The sequence below is a fragment of the Astatotilapia calliptera genome, chromosome 22 (assembly GCF_964374335.1).
Source record: "Astatotilapia calliptera chromosome 22, fAstCal68.1, whole genome shotgun sequence".
NCBI lineage: Eukaryota > Metazoa > Chordata > Actinopteri > Cichliformes > Cichlidae > Astatotilapia > Astatotilapia calliptera.
In genome coordinates, this window is record NC_137442.1 from 20,718,586 (window position 1) to 20,736,732 (window position 18,147).

The following is an 18,147-nucleotide window of genomic DNA, read 5'->3' on the forward strand; positions in this document are numbered from 1 at the left end:
AGACACTTGGTGTTGTAGGATGAGGTTTGCTTTTGAGAGACCAGCAATTTGTTTCCCCAGAAGCCTCGGTCGTGTTCGAGGTAAACAGCATTTCATTCATACAGTAACCATGTCCAACCAGCAGGGGTCACCCTCAACTTACCCACCGCTCATCTTTGCCAGATTTAAAGCTCTCTCCAGGCACACAAAGGAGCACACGTTCTCTCCTAAAATTATGGGATTATTGATTGGATAACTACTTCTATTTGCTAGTATTTATTTCCTGAAGACAAGGCTTTGGGATAAATCTGTGAGGAGGGCGTGTTTGATAATCTCTCATTAGTTCACGCAGGATGTCTTGAGGGAGAACAGCTTATTTTTATAGTTTCATTTTATGGCTTCAGGACCCAGTCGGGTTATGTAGATAAGATATTTTGTAATTATTTTTTCAAAAGCCAGGTCATGCACTCATACAGTGAAGACACTGCATGGCATGAAAACAGAGCGCTTCTCGTGCTTTCGGCTGAAAGAGAGTGTTGAATGAAAGGTAGAATAATCACGTACTTCCATGCAGAAATTCAGCTGTCAGCGATGCCTGGATTGTGCGATCGTGGCTGCGAAAGACAACATTGTTCTTAATGGCAGACGAATACACAGGCGCACAGTTAGTCTTGCGTGCATATACAGCACTGATTACAACGAGGGCGTTTTGATTCGTTCACGTAACGAATGATTCTATGGTGGAGATAATTGGCCCTTCTCTCAGTCTCTACTGTCTTCCATCCCATGTGTCTCTCAGGATTTTCACAAACCTCCTTTTGTTTATTCAATCTTTTTTGTTTTTATCAGCGCTGCTGTGTTTGTTGAGCAGGTATTTCTTTATTTATTTTGTTGCCACAAGCATGATTTTCCACATTCAACCAGCGCTCCAGTCGAACATATCCCCCTTTGATTCTCGGATAAAGCTTGTAAAACGACCCGCACTTAGGATGCAAATAGATTTCTAATTTCCGCAACGAGATGAAGATTTCATTAATTTGTGGAAGTGGCTGGGCTGGGGGCCGGGGTGGGGGTGGGGGTTGAAGGGCTGTTTGTTTGTCTCTCATCCATCAAAGTGAAATTTGATCAAAGCCCCACAGCGGCTCACGGTTCGGGTTTCTCGTGTGGGCCGCGGGGGCGTTTGTTTTGCTTTGTGCCTGCACGGCGGCAGGCGAAGGGAATTATTTAACTCACGGCAGACCTTCAGTGAGTCATTCACTTAAAGATGTTTCAAGTTTTGCGCGTCACTGCAGGTGGGAGACTGAGGCAAAGAGAGGGAAGGAGAAAGACACTGACACAAGGTGAACTGCCTTCGAGTGGCTTCACGGGAGCCACTTCATTGTCTTCTGTTTAGCCCACTCCTCTGCCTTTTTTTTGTCTTCTTTCTGCCAGAACTTCTCCTAACAGTGAGTCATCCTCCTCATCCCTCCTCCCCTTTTCACTTTCTCTCATTTGAGCTGATTTCCCGCCCACCTTTTTGATGGCGGAACGTGATCTCCTAACTCTAGCCCTCCTTTTCAGTCTCACGCACTCACCCACACATCCCCCTTCTCTCCCCCAGGGGTAGGGTGGGGGGCTCCGGCTTGCTCCTTCACCTGATTTAAACACGGCACACTCGCCTCGAAATGGGCGCACTTGAGATTTGCACACTTGCACGGACACACGCATTAAACACATTTCAATGCTCGGTTTGAATCTTCACAGTTGCCTCGTGTGAGTGTATGAAGGGTTTCTCTGTGTGTGTAATTGAATTAGACGAAGCTATATTTTGCTGAAAATTACGCACAGCAGCATCGCCTCATATAAATGTCACTCAGCGAGACACGCTGTCATCCAGAGAAACATATTTAGTTATTTGGGTGGCACACTTCATCGCCTAGCTTCATGCTTCTTGCTGATAGGAGCTGGGAACATGTTTGGGGTTAGGCAGGTGTGTAACAAGGTTTTCTTGATCAGTGTCTGCTATCTCGAGAAGGTGTACGTTTAACGAAGTATGCATATAAGGGTGTATATTGAATTTTATATTGCATTTGTCCCATACTTCCGTATCCATCCTCGTTATCCCCGAGCTGCTGGTCTATTTTTAGTGCCATTATGCTTTAATGTATCGATCCCACACAAACAAGAAGTTCGACTTAACATAAATGAAGGGCTTCCTCTCAGAATGTACTCACATTACAGAAGATGTGAGTCCTGTGCAATATCACTTAAATGTCAGATGAACCAAAATTGTATCATCTTACAGTAATTGCATTACACTGAGCAGTATGGTATTTGCTCTTTTCTAAAATGAAAATAAACCGTTTAGATTTACTACGTTAAAGCAGGAACTCTGGGCGATAAAAATAGGTTGACCTTTTATCTGTGAGACTGCTTTGTAGTGTTCCCCACAAACAGATTTTACTTTTATTCATCCATCTGAGAGAACCCCATCCTCAATGCCCTCATTTTAATTTGCGAAGATGACTCACTGCTAACCTGCTAGCCCTGGGCCTCGCTGTCTGACGTTTCCACACCAGCAGGCGAGGGTCAGATGAGCTCCACCGATGGCATCTGGTGATGGTGTAAATGGAGCAGGTGGAAACGTTGCTCAGATTTTGTTTTGCACATTTGCAGAACAAGGGCTGTCTTTGCTAATTGCACTTCAAGGTGATATAATTCAGACTCCATCCAGTCCACATTACTGGAAAGGACGTTGATTATTGCTCATAAAGTATAAATAATAATTACATATCAATTAAAAAATGGTGGAAATGCCTGGCTTCTCAAATAGAGAATTTCAGAAGAAGTTTGAGAGCCACCACCAACAGCCTGCTTCCTACAGGGAGTGCAGAATTATTAGGCAAGTTGTATTTTTGAGGAATAATTTTATTATTGAACAACAACCATGTTCTCAATGAACCCAAAAAACTCATTAATATCAAAGCTGAATATTTTTGGAAGTAGTTTTTAGTTTGTTTTTAGTTTTAGCTATTTTAGGGGGATATCTGTGTGTGCAGGTGACTATTACTGTGCATAATTATTAGGCAACTTAACAAAAAACAAATATATACCCATTTCAATTATTTATTTTTACCAGTGAGACCAATATAACATCTCCACATTCACAAATATACATTTCTGACATTCAAAAACAAAACAAAAACAAATCAGCGACCAATATAGCCACCTTTCTTTGCAAGGACACTCAAAAGCCTGCCATCCATGGATTCTGTCAGTGTTTTGATCTGTTCACCATCAACATTGCGTGCAGCAGCAACCACAGCCTCCCAGACACTGTTCAGAGAGGTGTACCGTTTTCCCTCCTTGTAAATCTCACATTTGATGATGGATCACAGGTTCTCAATGGGGTTCAGATCAGGTGAACAAGGTGGCCATGTCATTAGTTTTTCTTCTTTTATACCCTTTCTTGCAGCCACGCTGTGGAGTACTTGGACGCGTGTGATGGAGCATTGTCCTGCATGAAAATCATGTTTTTCTTGAAGGATGCAGACTTCTTCCTGTACCACTGCTTGAAGAAGGTGTCTTCCAGAAACTGGCAGTAGGACTGGGAGTTGAGCTTGACTCCATCCTCAACCCGAAAAGGCCCCACAAGCTCATCTTTGATGATACCAGCCCAAACCAGTACTCCACCTCCACCTTGCTGGCGTCTGAGTCGGACTGGAGCTCTCTGCCCTTTACCAATCCAGCCACGGGCCCATCCATCTGGCCCATCAAGACTCACTCTCATTTCATCAGTCCATAAAACCTTAGAAAAACCAGTCTTGAGATATTTCTTGGCCCAGTCTTGACGTTTCAGCTTGTGTGTCTTGTTCAGTGGTGGTCGTCTTTCAGCCTTTCTTACCTTGGCCATGTCTCTGAGTATTGCACACCTTGTGCTTTTGGGCACTCAAGTGATGTTGCAGCTCTGAAATATGGCCAAACTGGTGGCAAGTGGCATCTTGGCAGCTGCACGCTTGACTTTTCTCAGTTCATGGGCAGTTATTTTGCGCCTTGGTTTTTCCACACGCTTCTTGCGACCCTGTTGACTATTTTGAATGAAACGCTTGATTGTTCGATGATCACGCTTCAGAAGCTTTGCAATTTTGAGACTGCTGCATCCCTCTGCAAGATATCTCACTATTTTTGACTTCTCTGAGCCTGTCAAGTCCTTCTTTTGACCCATTTTGCCAAAGGAAAGGACGTTGCCTAATAATTATGCACACCTGATATAGGGTGTTGATGTCATTAGACCACACCCCTTCTCATTACAGAGATGCACATCACCTAATATGCTTAATTGGTAGTAGGCTTTCGAGCCTATACAGCTTGGAGTAAGACAACATGCATGAAGAGGATGATGTGGACAAAATACTCATTTGCCTAATAATTCTGCACTCCCTGTATGTCCACCTTTATTTGAGTTAACAGTCTTTCTCAGGTCGGGGGGGAAAGTAAATAGTTCCTACAAAGATTTTCTGCCATTCCTCTGAGCCAATTTTCTTTGTTTCATTTCCTGGAAGTTTTTGTTATTGTTCTTGCTCAGTTCTATTTAAAGTATCCCAAGGATCAGTTAGCTCTAACTCTGACTTATATTTCTGTGTTAAATCTACACTTATAAGTGCATCGCAAACCCAAACCCTTCTGAAACACAACACCTAACCTGACGTGCACCTCCCCAGAAGTCTTACACATTGCAGACGACACAGGTATAAATGGTGGCAACAGCATTATTCTTGTTCCAGCTTGTTGACCTATGACTGTATCCCCATCTACACCTCAAAGTTCAATAATTAAGTTTGCTGATGACACCTCCATTTAATTTCTAAAGGGTTGATCTGACTGAGTGGTTTAGGGACACATGATCTAGTCTTTAACACCTCCAATGCAACAGAAATGGTCATTGAATTCAGGAGGTCTAAGGTCAAGAACCGCAGCAATTTCCTAATGTTGTAAACCTGCTCAACATTTGGCAATAAACCCCTTTCTGATTCTGATTCTGATTCTGAAGAAACAACATCTCCCACTCCACATACATTGTTGAAATAGTGGCGATTGCGTAGAAGTAACCGGGAGTCACCCTCTCTGTGCACTAACACCTCCCAGTTGAGATGAGTGGGCACAATAAGGGCTCTTCTTCCTCAGAAACAGGCCAAACTTTCACAGAAACCGTTGATGAACTTACACAGGAGTACAGAGGAACCATCAACACTGCTGCAGAAAGGAAGGATCTGCATCGAGGGGCGAAGGTGTCTGAGCGCTTTGTTTCTATAGAGCTCTGCACTCACACTACGCCACCAGGATGACGAACAAAGCAGACGGTATCATAAGCAAGGATAATAAACATCCCGGACATTCTTTGTTTGAACCGCTGCCATCCAGCAAACGGTTCACAGCAATAAAAACAAGAACTAACAGACGGTTTTTGGAGCGATGGCTTCCACCTATCTAATTTCTGGAAATAGGCTTCAGTACTAGACACACATGCAAACACACAGTATAGCACTGAGGACATTTTCATTGGCTAACAACACTTTAAACGGACTAGACTGTGTTTAAACCTGCTGTTTTTCTCCTCTGTTGATGAGTTTACCACTAACTTTATTTTTATCTAAACTTCCTTACATATTTTTATTTATGTATTGTTTTTTAAGTTAAGACGAATCCAAAGGGAATTCTGTAAATCATGTGTAGTAATGACAATAAAGATCATCCATTCACTGAAAATCAAGCTTCACCGTTCACAGTCCAAATTTATCTTGGACTGTTCTGATAAAAGAATGCGCTCTCACTGTTCGTCAGGCTTCTTTTCATGCAGCACTCATCCTGCAATTTTGTACGGAAGAGCGAGCAAGGTTTTGGACACCGTCCATAGAGGTTGACAAACTCTCTGAGCTGTCACGGAAACTCTGTTGATAAGGCTTGTAACAAGACCGAGGCACTTGTTTGTCTGCATTTGAAAGTAGCTCACTGTCTGTGGCGTTAATTTAGGATGAGCACGTCTCTGTGCTTCTAATTAGTGATATTATTGCTTGCCATATAAGTCATGATTTCCACTGATATCTGGTTGCTCATTTTGGAACTATGTTCCTGCATGCATGCTAATTGTAAATCACAGGTATATTCCATTTTTATTTAATTTAATTTAATATATTAAAAAAAACCTTTCATATATTCTGTGTTTTAAGATGTAAAGTGAAATATTATATAAAAAAACAAAACCTTAATTTGATGATTTTAGCTTCTGTCACATGAAATTCTCAATTCTTATGGTCAGTCAAAATAGAGTCCCACTTCTATATAGTATGCTCATTGTCACTCATATTCGTTGGGGCTCCTTTACCATGAATTACTGTGTGAGTGCAGTGTAGCATGGCGGTGATCAGCTCGCGGCACCGCTGAGGTATCACTAAAGACCAGGTTTCTTTGATAGCGGCCTTCAGCTTGTCTGTATTTATTGGGCTGGGTGTTTCTCATCTTCGTCTTGACGGCGCCCCGTAAATTCTGTGTAGGGTTCAGGCCAGGTGAGATGGCTGATCAATTGAGCACAGAAATTACACGGTGAGCAAATTATTTGGTGGGAGTTTCTGCAGGAACAGGAAATCAGCCTTTATGCTTCATCCAGACTCTTAGATCTTGATTTACAAATAAAATCAATTTGCTGTCATGTTTGGGACAGTTGTAGCCCTTTTCCTGGTGGTGGTTTGATGCACCAGCCACAGTCAACGTTTCAAAGCTCTCCTACTTTCTTGATTCAATGGTTGTTGTTTTATTTGTTTGTTCGTTTGTTTTTTTTATATAACAATTGCTACAAGGCTGCTGACATCTAAGATGCTTGTGCACCTTTTCCTATCACACAGAGAAGGGTGATAGGAGCCAACTTTCCATTAATATGCTTGCAACCAGCCAGCCTTTTCAGCAGTTACCTTCAGCGGGGATTGTCATCTGGACAATTGTCCAGTCAGCAGTGTTTACCATGAGTGTGGTTGTGTTGGGGAACCAGACTGGGAGCAGCGTGGCATTTATACTGGTCGAATAGTCACTTAAAGTCTAAATGAAATATTTTAATACTGGAGTTCTGTTTTTCATGAGCTATAAGCTAAAATCAGAACTTTAGGTGCTGTAAATGTAGAATTGATGAAAATGACTTTTTTAAAATTAAAATTATGGAAGAAATTAATTTAAATATTTTAGATACACTAGTACTTGTCAGATTTATTTCTGATAGCTGATAGCTTTTGAATCATTTGACTTGCATGCCCACTTCTGTTCTGTGGAGTGAAATATGAAGCCAGATCCAGAATAGGCTAATAAAAATTAAAAAAAATAATGTTTTTCCTGTTTAGTCTGATTAAATGCTGCTTGGACCTTTTTGATCAAAGTCCCTTGAAAGGCTTGCAGTTGGTTCAGATGTTTTGTGTTAAATAAGCTCAGCGTTTATTATTATTTTCTGCTTATTTTTTGCTTGAAACATAAAAAAGTGTCATCCTCCAAAAAATGGGTATTACACTTATTATTCTCATTATAGACTTCAGTGGAACCCGAATTCGGTTTAATTTAAATGTTTGTGATTTGATATTCTGATGTAACTACTGGATAGATTGCCTTAAAATTTCATACGGATGTTAATGAATACTCAAATGAAACGGTAAACTTTTTTAAAAATTTGTGGTAACTTTTCATCCCAGCACTTTGGTACTGACATCTGCCTGCATCTCAGCTCATTAAGGCAGTCAGGAGTGGGCTTTGAAACCCTTCATCTAAAAGACTCAACGCAGCAATAAGCCTCAGCGGATGCACCGCATGTTAATCAATAAGGCTCTGATGTTTCTCAGAAGGGAATCTCTGCTCTCTTCTTTTAGTCATTTGTGTCTTTTTGTCTTTCCTCTCATCGCTGCCTCCCTCCCATGACAGCCAACCAATGAAACAAGCTGCAATCTTTTCCTAAAGTCTATGATTAACATTTTTCTCTTTTCATCCCCCCCGCCCCTTGTCAACGCCCTTCCTTTACCTCTCCTTGTCCCTTGTTCTCTGCCTCATTTAAGTTTAAGGACAAATCCTTCACCCTTTAGCTTTGTCCTTAAACTCCTCTGGAACTCTTGCTCCTCTAATCCTATCTCTCCCTCTTTTACTGATCTTTCCCCCGGCAGCCTGCTGATATATCCTGTTTGTTCTCTTTTTCCTTTTTTTTTCTTCCTGTGACTATATCTTGTTTATTGTTTTGTGGGTTTTAATGTAATAGCGTGTACCTTTTCTTTCTAGTACTTTATACCAAGGACATCTTCTAACTCTGTCTCTCTTTGTTTGTCGCTTTCTCTCCCCGCCTGTCTCACCGTGTTGCAGGAGGAGCTGCGGGAGCTGAGGGAGCAGCCCATCGACCCCCAGGCGGAGCAGGAAATCATCGACAGCATCGAGGAGGTCTACTTCTCAAATGACTCCTTCGACATGGTGCAGCATGAACTGGAGGTCAGATACTCTGTATGATTTCCAGCTCTTGTGCTATTGACTGAATGAGCTCCACTCACTGGTTAAGCGATAACAAGCGAGACTCGCTTGCAAGTTCCCACGCCCCCTTTCATGAAATCATTTCATTAAATCCACCACGTTTCAGTAAGTTTGATAACAGAAGTATTGCATTTCTAATGTGAAGAAGTATTGTTTATTGTGCTCTGAACCCCGTCTGGCTGGCAAAAATAAAGCTTTTTCACCTGAGCTGCTGTTTCTTACATTTCTGCTGAGCCGCATGCATACAATTGACGTCTGGATTGATAGATTGCATCTGCTCAACAGAAGAAGGGTGTGAAATCTCATTAGATTTATCTTGGTATTTCTACACCATCTGAAATGAGACTCTCAGTCAAGGGGAAAGTAATTACCTATCATCCTTTGGGCCATGGATTTGTAATATCTTCTTTCAGTAGCAGAGTTTGTTTGCTGTTTACCTTCACTAATCAGAGTTATGATCTGGGGAAGTATATTTTAGTAGATTATTTTTGTTTGTTTTTCTTTTCTTTGAATGAAGTAAAAGCTACACCTACCTTCAGCTTAGGCTCTTTGAAATACCTCCTGAGGTAGCTTTAAAAATTAAGATGCTCGACAGTGAGGATTAGCTCTTGCAAGATGAATGAAATCCCCGCTTTGGCCCTTAGCACCTGAAATTTGATAGTGTCATAGTTCTGCTTTGAATATATTTTTCTGTCTGGCACACTGAGCGAGGACTCGTACTGTGTTAAAAGCCAGACGTGGTGGGAAGCAGCATGCGCTGGTATCCAAGTAAGCACAAGCAAAAAGACTGGATGCTATCAGCAGTCTAAAGAGGAGGTTTTGTAAGCAAACACTAAGGTTGCATGTTTGAATTTCTGTGTGTGTGTGATTATAGAAACTCCCGCCCGAGTTGAACCTGCAGGAGTTGGAGGAATACAGAGACAAACTTAAAAGGCAACAGGCAGCAGTAAGTATCTCTTTCCCTCTCTCTGTCTTTCATACAAACTCAAACCCGAAGGCACACAAACACAGTATGGTGTCAGACCATGTCAGTGTACGTTATGATCATTTCTGCCTCGTGCTTGTGAACATTTCTAATCTACAGATTGTTCTCTGTAACTTTTTCAAATCATCTTTTGTTTTTCATTTTATTGTTTTATTTGACATGGAAACCCCTAACTGTTTTTGTAGTTCTGCTGAAGGTGTAGCACGTGATTTTTAAAAAAGAAAAAAAGTCCTTCCTGGAGCCATTTGTAAGTTAGTTGTCCAACTAATTGTTTTGCGCGCGCGCGCCTGTGTGTGTGTTAGGGCCTGTGTTAGTTGTGTAGTAATCAAAGTGAAAGTTAGAAACAGCAGAAGGTCTCGTGCTTTTATTTCTCACACTGTGCGGCTCTGCTCTCTGTCATTCTCTGGAGCCATAGCTGCTCGCTCATCCAGTGAATATAGCAGGTAGAAAGAGGGCACTGTTTCTGTGCCAGGAGAGCACATTGTGAAGCAGTAGGGTACTGTAGATTGTCTTTATTTTCCAGGCCTTTTTTGAAAAAAGAAAGCAAAAATGGCTAAAGATAAAAAGTAGCTAGGTAACGGCAGTGAAGTGAACTCAAGCACGATGATCACTGTTCAGTTGAGGAATGTCAGACAAACAAATTGCCATGGTGTTTGAGTCTGCGTAAAAAATCGAATTGAATTTATATACAGATATAAAAACTTGAAACTAAATAGTTAACCAATACCCGAATGCTCAAATGGTCATAAATAGATAGTGACTGATTGTAATGAATTTGGGAATCTCCCTTTCAGTCTGTTTTTTAGTTGGGTTTTACCGTCTTTTGTCTTCAGTGCTGCCTTAATTATTAAAGGCACAGATTAAATATGATGCTGGAGACAGTCCTCAGAGATGTCGGTGCATATTAACCTGATAGCATCAGACAGTTGCTGCAGAATTGTTGGCTGCACATCCATGATGTCTTCCACCACATCCCAAAAATGCTCTGTTGGATTGCGATCTAGTGACTGTGGAGATCATTTGAGTACTGTGAACTCACCGTTATGTTCTAGAAACCAGTTTGAAGTGATGTGAGTTTTGTGACATGGTGTGTTATCCTGCTGCAAGCAGCCATCAGAAGATGGGCGCACTGTGGTTGTAAAAGGATGCACATGGCCAGCAACCATACTCAGGCAGGCTGTGGCATTTAAACAACGCTTAGTGCGATTGGTACCGAGGGGCCGAAAGTGTGCCAAGAAATGATCCCTCACACCATTACACCACCAGTAGCCTGAGCTGTTAACACAAGCAGGATGGATCCACGTTTTCATGTTGTTTACACCAAATTCTGACCCTATGATCGAGACTCATCAAACCAAGCAACATTTTTTTCAGTCTGTGTGAATTTTAGCTTCAGTTTCCGGCTCTTATCTGACAGGAGTGGTACCCGGTGTCGTCCTTTGCTGCTGTAGCCCACCATCTTTAAGCTTGGATGTTGTTGTTACCATGCGCTGACTTAAGTGTTGGAGAAAGTAGTTCACGATGCATTTTCTGCTAGTTTCTTTCTTTAAAAGTGTCAGTATGACACCTACACTACATAAAAAGCATGACAATAAAAGTTTGTTGGATGTCAAAAACCTCAGTTGACCCTGTCTCAAGGTCCAATTTATTAAGTTTTTACTGGAAAATAGAAGCAATAAAATTCGTTAAAGCCGACCTTGCTGGTTCACACTGTCGAAACACATTTTAAAATAATGATGTACTTGAAAAGAGAGTTTTCATTTATATAAAAGTGTTGAGTTTCTTCATTTGCCCCATTAAGTCATGGCAGGTTTTCCCGCACTGCTGTAATTTGCAGTTTGAGACCCATAGTCAGCACTGTGACGCTGAGAGTTTGTGCAGCTCTAGAGGAACGTAAACAGCCCAGAACACTTTTTACTTTTGTTTTTTGATGAGATGTTTTAAACTGCAAAGAAGGAATGAAACAAAAACACAAAAAAAACCAACAAATGCTCGATGCTGACGACGCTCAGTAAAAACTGAGTGAAGGTCAATCATTTTGTGCCATGACGTCAGTGCCTGCGTTTTCATCCTCAGCAAACTCATTTCCATAGCGGCTGCTCTGTTGAGGTTATTCAGGTACTCGCAGTTTCAGACGGGAGAGATGGCCTGTCAACAAATTCTATTTATAGCATCATGTGGCAGAGCAAGAAGCACTTTTTCCCTCTGCTTCTTCCATCCCCACAGTCCAGTGCAGATATTACCCTCCTACCTTCCACCCTGACAGGCTTCTGTACTTTTGCCCACTGCTTTGTCTCCATTGCTCCTTCAACTCTACTGCTATCCTTTTTTTTCACATCGATTTCCTCTATGACTCTTATCCCTCTTTTTCATGCATGCTGCGCTTCCCTCTTCTGACAGTAGCCCACAGAGCTGCCTGTTTAGTTAAGAGGATGCTTTAGACTTTCTGCCCCGTGGCATGGTGAGACCTGTACGTTTCTACAGTCTGAGTACACAAAAGCACCCTCACACATCCTCTCTCAGTCTCTCACGCTTTCTGTCTCTCGCACTTTCGCTCTCTCTCCCTGCCTCCCTGGCTCGCTGGCTGTCAGCCTGCAAGCACGTCGTGGGAATGGCCACAGTAATTGGTCCAGTGTACTGTCAGGCAGAAAATCCCCAGCTAAGTTTCTCAGCAAGCTCATCAAATGCAAATGTAAAATCCTGTGCCTACGAAAAGCCTTGACCTGTTTATCTGACTCAGTGGCCTGAGTATATTCAACATATCATTTAACCTTGTTTATTTTTAACTAGTTTAAAATCTCAGTTATGACTTTATTTAAGAGACAAGATAAAAGTATAAGAAAAACAGTTTACAGTTATCAGGATTTGCAAAATGCAATGAATCTATGTGAAAATGAATCGCTCAAAAGCTACTTAGAGTCAGTTTTTCTATTAAGGATATAAGACTGAGACGGTGGGTTATAGAGGTGTACAACATCTACTTTTAACAGAGTCTTAAAGAAAGGTTTTGTGCAGAAAAGTCTTAATTTCTCAGACAGACAAGCACCTCATCCTAAATGTGAGGCATGGGGGAGGAAGCATCGTGGTTTGGAGCTGCTTTGGCTCCTCAGAGGAAATCAAAAATGATTTCATATATTTTCAGAGGAGAATGTCAGGGCAGCAGACCTGAACCTTTAGAGAGGTTACGCTACCTGACAAAACAGAAATATAACAATGATGACAATGAAGTCATATTAATGAATGATGATTTTAACCCAACTGATATCCCCAACATACCAGGGATCTGTAAACTGTTCTGTAGAGAGGATTGACCCTGACATCCCCTCCGTCGTTGTGCCAGTCTCATTAACTTCTGATGGAGGTTGTTGCTCCTAATAGAGGTTCTATAAGTTATTAAATTCAAAAGTTCTGTTTCTAACAAATACCCTATTAATCATTTTGATAGGAAAAAAAGTAAAAGTCATTGTGGATTTAATACCTTTGCAGATATATGTATCCTTTACTATTCCTTTTAAGAATTAAAACAAATTCCTACACGGAAAATAGATAGATGGAAATCTCTTCCTACCTTACATGAATAATGATTATCTGTACTTTTTGGCTTTTTCTTTTTAATGTAATGTTAAAGCCATAAAAAGTGCACCTGTCAGTTCTAGTCTTGCTAAAGTTGTAGGAGGTTATTTGGCATTTTAAAACATGGAGCCAGTGCAATATTCGTCCATCTTGTTGGGTTAAAGAAACGAAACACTTTTTCAGTGGTAAATTAAGGTTGTTGGAGTATCGGGGTGTGTGTGTGATTGATTTCATGTTTTGATTTGGTTCAGTGTGGCGAGTTCAAAGACTTGTTTGGCAGTAAAATCGATGTTACCTTATGCAAATTAGATGCAAGCTTTGAAACATGCTGCCGGAGCACAGCTTAAAGGATTGCGTCATTTTCCACACTTTGGAAGAATTTCTGAGACAATGTACAGCAGAAGTTGCAAAGTTGTTCTGTGAAGTCATGCATATGCATGAACTTTGTGTTGTGGGTCTCTGCAGCCAATTTTGTTAAGACTATTTCTAAAGGTGGGCAGTGTGTCTGTGTGTGTGCACTCTCTGACTCTCCTAGTCACACGTGCACACGTCCATGCTCATGCAATCATCAGCATGTGAAATAGGGCATTGCACTTTGAAGGGGCGATAATAGTGCTTTTGAGATGTTCAGCATAAAGCTGTCCTGCGATGGCTGATACCGTGGATAGGCTCCACACCTTATTTATAACACTTGGCTGTAAGCTTAAGTGCGAGCTTGAGTTAGTGCGGAGCAGGGGGTCGAGTACAAGAGCTGAAAGTAACAGTACTGTACGGGTAACTGTGTTTGCCATTGACGCAGGAGATGTGTGAAGAACTGCTGCAGCGACTCTATTTATGTGAATGATCTGCTGCAGGGTGAAGCAAACTTTCTGTGGTTTCATGGGTGAGAACAACTGCCCCGTTCCTCTGCCACAGTGTCCAAGCTTAATTGGCATCTGTGACACGCAGCTGGCCCACAGAGGCTCGTCTCACAGCTAATTGCCTTTTCGTGCTGCGAGACTTCAGCCCATACGCAAAAATGTCAGGGTTCAGATATGTGATCTGCCGATGCTTTTTCTCATCATTTGAATGTAGCACACAAATGCTAAAAGGCCTTAATTAAAGTGGACGCTCATGCTTGCTCATACATCTAAGGCCTTCATCAAATCCTATCAAAAATTTGAAAAGTAATTCCTCCTCCAAATCAAGGCCTTGAAAGTTTGCAGTAACTTGTCAGTGTGTAATAAAGTACAAATATGCATGACCAGTGCTTAAAGAAACGGCTTAAATGTGGTACCATATAATTTTATATTGCTCTTCCCATCTATCTGAAAGTGGCTTGCTTTTTAGGAATGTAGGCAGAGTTGATATTAGCAATGCGAACGAACATTCTCCATTTTTAATGAAACATGAAAGCTTGAAATGAATTCCCCTCCTGCAGCACTTATGAATTCTGTTCCTCAGCTCAGTTTTTAAAATGTTGCCAGTCCCTGCCTTACTGCCTTATTGCTCTCCATGTGTGCATCAGGTTTTAGAGGTGTCCTGCTGTGGGAAAAAGGATGTTTCAGGTAGAGCATTAAAAGGACCGCAGATGGTTATAAAGCAGTTAGTGCTGTTTTTTGTTGTTTTTTTTTAAAAGAAAAAGACATTTGCCTCCATTTAGTAGCCTGACTGACAGAATACATTATAAAAGGCACTGAATGTGTTTGGAACAAAATCCATCTATAAGCAAGTGTCACTACATGACAACCATTCATTATTTTGGAGTAAGAAGCCCAAGTCCCTATTGAAATCAGTCAAATTGGGAAAAGAGACACAAATTTAAGTTCAGTTGTCATCAGGACCAAAAATAAAAACAAAACACTGTTTATCTGCTCAGTGGCCTGATTATATTCAGCATATAAGAGCTTAACATACTTAGTGTCTTTAACCCACGTTTAAAAGCTTGTTTCCCCTGCAGGTTATGCTCCTGCTGCTCAGAGATGGATCACGTTAAGGCGTCATTATTGGTTGAGTCCATCTAGCCAATGCAATAAACATGTCCAGCTCATTCTACAAAGCACTGAGCAAATGCTATGTATGCAGTTACACCGACTGCATAAAAAAGACGGATGTACCCTAGTGGTTTCTAGACTGAGCCTTTTTGGTAGTTTAATGACAGCATTTGAGATCTTACCATGTTAGTTTTTTTTTAAGCAAAAAGTGTCGATATTTAGACCGGACGGCGAGGTGCTTGGTTATCTGCTAGTATTTGCCAGTTTGTTTGGGCCTCGTCAGTTATTGGCACTTCCACCTTGCCTTCACTTTTCATACACTAGAGCAGTGGTGTCAAACATAAGCCCTGGGGCCCACAATCGGCCTTCAATCTTCAATCTGGACCATTGGATGGCTTTGAAAAACGTGAAGGGAGAGACCAGTTTTAGACTCTGAACTGTATTTTCACAACTTTTCCTGCCGATAATGAATTCCCCCATGGTCATGCACAATACACCAAAGTAATTAAATGATAAATTTCAGTAATTTTACACATTTAATACTTACAGTTTAAACCTCAAGAGTCATGCTGACAAGTTTCTTTCATTTACCAAAGCAGCGTTTCTTTATGTAGAAACACTGAGCTCCAAATGTTAAAATTGCTCTTCTTTGTCTTATATGAAGTCATTTCATTGATTAAATGTCTAGTTACACATCTTTACACTGACAGAGTTTTACCAGAGATCAAAGTGGGCTGTTTGTGGCTGGCGATGGAAAATAAATTTGACATCCCTGCCCTAGAGGTTGCCGCTTTTTAGGAATACAGGCTAAGAGAAACATTTTTGCAGCCATACAGAAGAAACAATTGTAAATCTGTCATGCGTCAGTGCCGTACCATGATTGGCTCCTGGTGTGGCTTTGATTAGCTCTTTTGCATCTTTTTCTCCTGTGAATTTTTTTTCACTGTTGTTTGGTATTTTTTGGGGGCGTATTGCTTGTGTGAGAGAGCAGGCTGCTTTCCACCCCCACCCATCCAAGGTTAAATATGGTTTTATAAGACTGAGAAACCCTCGCAGTTTATTTTACTTTAGCTAGCCTTAATCAGGAAACTGACTCATATGCCTCAACTATACACAGAGGTGTGGACTCGAGTCACATGACTTGGACTCGAGTCAGACTCGAGTCATTAATTTTATGACTTTAGACTTGACTTGAAAAAATGTTCTAAGACTTGTGACTTGACTTGGACTTTTACACCAATGACTTGGGACTTGAATTGGACTTGAACCGGTTTACTTGAAAAGACTTGATATTTTACCCCAAATATAAAATTTAACACGCATATTATATGGAGATTGAAAATGTGACGTCATTCACGGGTAGAACCGCAAAGGATTCTGGGAACTCGTGGCAAGCGGTACTAGCGCACGCAGGCTTTCAATTAAAATCAGTTACACAGAGATAAAAAGAAACACAAAAATGTCAAGAAGCTGTTGTATTATTAACTGCAATAGCCGGTCGCATGACAGCCACGGAAAGCCGACGGGTAAAGAGATCGGTTGTTATCGGATTACGTTGTGGAAGAGAAATTGTTCGAGCCATGTTTCCGAAGTAACAAAGAGGCGACTGGATTGCAGCCATTCAAAGATCAAATATAATGTCCTAGAACACTCCAGCTCACAGGTTAGTCTGCTCCAAGCATTTACACAAAGGTCAGTCTGCTGTTGTAGTTAATGCGTCATTTTTCTTAACATAATTGGTGATATAGGTTACAAGCAAGTCTGGCGCTGAACAGAAATTGTCGTGCTATGCTCCTTTATTTATTGTGCATAAATAGTAAATTGTCCTGACACAATATTGTGTTTCGCTTCTGTTATTATGGTACACTGACAAAAACACATACTTTTATTCACAGGATAAAACAGGTTTTTTGTATCACTAATTGCCCAGTACGATTACAGCATACAATATTATTGTCACTGCTACATTTCTGTGATGGGTACCAGAAATTATTTCTACTACTAATTAATTACCGTTGAGCTCAAAGGTCCTATTAATAAACGGTTAAGGAATGTGTATTTATGACGACGATTTGTGAGACTGGTAAACTTATGATACGTACGATGGTCTTTCGTTCTACATGGTGCATTTCAAGGTCCTGCACCCATCCGTCGGTAAACTGTACCTGGGCTTGTTGCAGTGACCGGAAGTTACTAAACTTCATGAGTGTATGCGCTCACTCCAAGAACCGTATAATTATAAATATGCATATAAATATGCTAGGATGAGATAGCTGACTTCATCTAACTAGCAAATGTTGTCCAGGCTACGTTGGTGATACAGTTTTTTTTAATGTGTATATTTTTGTCATGCGATTTTAAAGCTGGTCCTACAACCGCATCCAAGAATAACATGCAGCTTATCTCAGAACTGTCGGTGAAAATTATTCTTGGAGCTAGGTTTAATTGAGCTGCATTTTAAAGAGGTGCAATTTCACAATTTGTGTATATTTTCTAAGTTCACTATTTTGTATGTGTTGAGAAAAACACAGATTTTAAAATTACATGGTCTAATATTTACATTTAGCATAACTGCAACATTATTTTTTCGTTTGTTTTTTTTAAAGACTCGAAAGGACTTGAAATTCAAAGTTTCAGACTTGTGACTTGACTCGGACTTTTACACCAGTGACTTGAGACTCGACTCTGACTTGCCTGACATTACTTGAGACTTGACTTGAGACTTGAGGATAAAGACTTGAGACTTACTTGAGACTTGCAAAACAATGACTTGGTCCCACCTCTGACTATACAGCATTTGGTATAATTATCACATGTTTGTATTTATCTGCAATACACCATATTTACTGTATTTTTAGTATACAGCTTTCTTTACAATGATTTGGTGTCTCTGTTAGCTTTTTCTAACAGAGTATGTATATGTGTGAGTTTCTGTGTAAAGTCTCTGAACCTCATATGTTTATACCAGTTGTTGTTGTTGTTATTATTATTCTACCACTATAAATGCCGACCATGTTTATATGAGTTGATTATCATTCATTTTCGACCACTAGATTTGGATAGTATTTACTCCAAGCACCGTTACTGCTTTGCAGCCCAGTTACTGCACAATTA

The 18,147-nt window shown here is 40.8% G+C and overlaps 1 protein-coding gene across 2 annotated transcripts in view; it reads left to right on the top strand.

Moving 5' to 3' along the window:
- vps50 (VPS50 EARP/GARPII complex subunit) overlaps nucleotides 1-18,147 on the top strand; it is a 123,819-nt gene that overhangs the window by 5,699 nt on the left and 99,973 nt on the right. For both annotated transcript variants that reach the window (XM_026156666.2, XM_026156667.2), the window contains exons 3-4: nucleotides 8,341-8,463; nucleotides 9,377-9,448. In XM_026156666.2, coding sequence (XP_026012451.1) covers nucleotides 8,341-8,463; nucleotides 9,377-9,448 — 195 coding nt within the window. The remainder of the gene's footprint in view (nucleotides 1-8,340; nucleotides 8,464-9,376; nucleotides 9,449-18,147) is intronic.